At 47.4% G+C, this 2,901-nt stretch overlaps 1 protein-coding gene across 1 annotated transcript; it reads right to left on the bottom strand.

Moving 5' to 3' along the window:
• Positions 1–439: 439 nt before the first annotated feature.
• On the bottom strand, positions 440–958 carry LOC105565408 (proline-rich protein 12-like). Its single transcript, XM_012018577.1, has one exon. The coding sequence runs from the start codon at positions 956–958 to the stop codon at positions 440–442; it is 519 nt and encodes a 172-aa protein (XP_011873967.1).
• Positions 959–2,901: the final 1,943 nt, after the last annotated feature.

The raw sequence follows: 2,901 nt of genomic DNA, 5'->3' as shown, positions 1-2,901 counted from the left end.
CTAATATTTATAATTCTTAATTTCTGCATAGGTACGATCATTTGCTGCACGAAAGTAACATAACAAACATTGAAAAAAGTATTTTTAGACAAAAAAAAGAAATATTGGACAGATTCCTCGAAATTTAAGTGAATTACAGTGTTGGCTTCAAAAGGATAATTGGAGGCAATTACTGAAGTTAGACGCAGCGAAAGACTTTAGTGTTCATTTCAGCATACAACAAAATGAAACAAAAGCCATAATTTTTATCGACCTTTTGATATTGTTACGTCCGATTTTTATGGGGACGCGTGCCTCAGGAGGAGACGAAGGAAAGGTGTGAGAATTGGTGGGGTGGTTGAATAAATGAATAGCGAGATTAGGAAAGAACGTAACTATATTATAACTAAGACTTATTTACAAGGACGAGAGAGAGGGACAACAACGGAAAATAGGGAAACTAGCCCAGAGAGGGCAGGTCCTTGGTCTCTCGCAGTGGTTTCTTGTTCCGTTTCACAATTCGGACCCTCTGCGGGAGGGCCTCTATGCGGACGATGCAGGGCCTCGTCCTCATCAGGGCGGGCTGTGCCTTGGGGGCCTTCAGTCCTGGTGGGGTCCTCTTCTCCAATCCCGTTGATGGAGGCCGAGGTGCCGCTCCAAGTGCCCCCTTAGGAGCTCTGGGCGCTGGCGTGACGGGTGGACGCGGTGCCCAAGTCCGGACGGGGCAAGGATCCGGGGGTTGTGGACGGGTGAGGGGGGGTGGTCTCTCGACTGGGCCCGGGTTCCCGGCTCCTGGTAGAGGTGGGGGTAGGCTTAGCCTGATCAGGGGTTGCGGATAAGGGGGAGGGGGTGGGAGCGAGGGTTTCGCAGGCTCTAAAGGGCTATCGAAAATCCTGGGATCGAAGACCCCAGGAGTAGCGTATGCTCGTGCTATTCGCCTGAGCTGGACTTTGCGTCCAGCTCGTCGCGATCTGCCCATTTCTGGGAGTGCCTGCGGGAAGCATCTCGAGTTAGCTGAGTTACAAAGCGGGGGAAGCAATGCATGCTGTTAGTCATGGTTGTAGCTTATGCTAATTTACTATTAATTAATATAGATCCTTTAAATAGGCACCCAGAGAAAGATAACTGTTTCGAAATCGCGGGGGAGGAAGTGAAAGTGAAACTTCAGATGCTGTCGTTTAGTAGAATGCTCAGATGGATTCTTCGATTATAATAATCGATTCAGTGCCGTCATCACTGCATTCTTGGCAACTTCTGATTCATTTTATTGTAGTAGGGAGACCCGCGAGTGAGTACTTTGACTGCGGTTAACGTTAATCTGCAAATGGAACGCGTAAGTGGCAAATCAAAAGTAAGTACGTAATTACGTCATGGCACCGAACGAAATAACTAAAGTTCATAACAATTAGAACGTAAGATTGGTAAATTCCGCTGTGTGCCCATCTTAGAGCGAGATTCCGTCTGTTCGAGGGGACTCCGTGAAATTGCCCCTGGAACGACTGGGAACTGAGGTTGGTTACGACGGAGAAGGTCCCCCTTTCTTTTGCGGGGTTCAGACCAGGTGACCGGTGTTGACGACGTGGAGGAGATCGGTCAGGACTGGCGGCTCAATGCCAGTTCGAGGTGAGGTGGTGGTTTCCCGCCGGAGGAACGCCGATGGCGGCGCGCAACCGGGGCGGAGAACCGGAGGAACGCCGATGGCGGCGCGCAACCGGAGGCGGATAACCGGAGGAACGCCGATGGCGGCGCGCACCCGGAGGCAGAGGACCGGAGGAACGCCAGTATAAAGGCGCGCAACCGGAGGTGGGGTCAAGAGATGAAAAGAGAGAAATAGAGAGAGAGACCGGAATATAGGTAGAGGTAAAGGGAGATAGAGTGAGAGAGATAGATGAGCGTCGTCGTCGAGGAGGTGGTGTCCTGGTGGTCGTTGCCGTGGGCCACAGAGTTTACACACGCGGTAGAATCTCGCACTAACGGGATGCCGACTTAGCCTATGGTGACCGAAGGTTAAACACCTTAACTTACGTCTAGGATCGCGATGTGGCTTATAATAGTAACACTCCAGGAGTCAGAGTTCGTCTCTTCGTCGGGCAGAGGTTCGTTCCTTGCAGAGCTCGGAGAACTGAATGCGAATTCGGGCTCCGTCGCGACGGCCTGGCTTTTATACTGTTAGCTTCTAGGGCAAGTGCGGAAGTGGTGATGAGCGGGGGCCCTTCGATCATTTTCCGAATTTATTAATTTGTACCTTAATTAGTACTCCGACTAAAGCCCGATCTACAATGAGACAGAAGTCACCAGTCAGAAATCATAAACCGTAAGTTGGAAATCATAAAGAAAAATGTTGATCCACAATGAGTCATAAGTCACTATAATCTAGCCAATCAGAAACGAGGAAATTTCCATGGTGAGAGACTGTGAGAGACGGCAAGAACGGAAAACAAACCTATTGTATCTGTGAGGTTAAGTGTCGGGAAATTAAATTTGGAAACTAGTAGCGAAATAATGATGGAGAACGATTTAATAGTGATGATATTATTGCTGCAACTGTGGTATATATACAACTTAACAGTGTATGGCGTTTTGCAGTCACGACGGACTCAAGGAAGAAGGTTAGTGTACAAGTTTGATTTGAGTTTTTATTTTTCGATTGTTTCAGTATTTTTTATTAAAATTTTACAATATATATTTTATTATGTTATTGTCTCCAGATGGTGGCGTCGACCATTAAATAATAATTTTCATCGTCTGGGAGATTTTACACAGCTCTTCCAAGAGCTGAAGACCAGTGATCACGAAGAATTCTTTAATTACACAAGAATGACTCCTGACCAGTTTGATTGGTTGCTAGAGAAAACGTCTCCGTATTTAATAAAACATAGTATGAGGCGTCCGTTTCCACCAGAATTGAGACTCGCTATCATT

The sequence above is a fragment of the Vollenhovia emeryi genome, unplaced genomic scaffold, assembly GCF_000949405.1.
Source record: "Vollenhovia emeryi isolate VEMERY1.0 unplaced genomic scaffold, V.emery_V1.0 DF943556.1, whole genome shotgun sequence".
Lineage (NCBI taxonomy): Eukaryota > Metazoa > Arthropoda > Insecta > Hymenoptera > Formicidae > Vollenhovia > Vollenhovia emeryi.
Note: the sequence above shows the minus strand (reverse complement) of the source record. Positions and strands in the feature narration are given on the sequence as shown.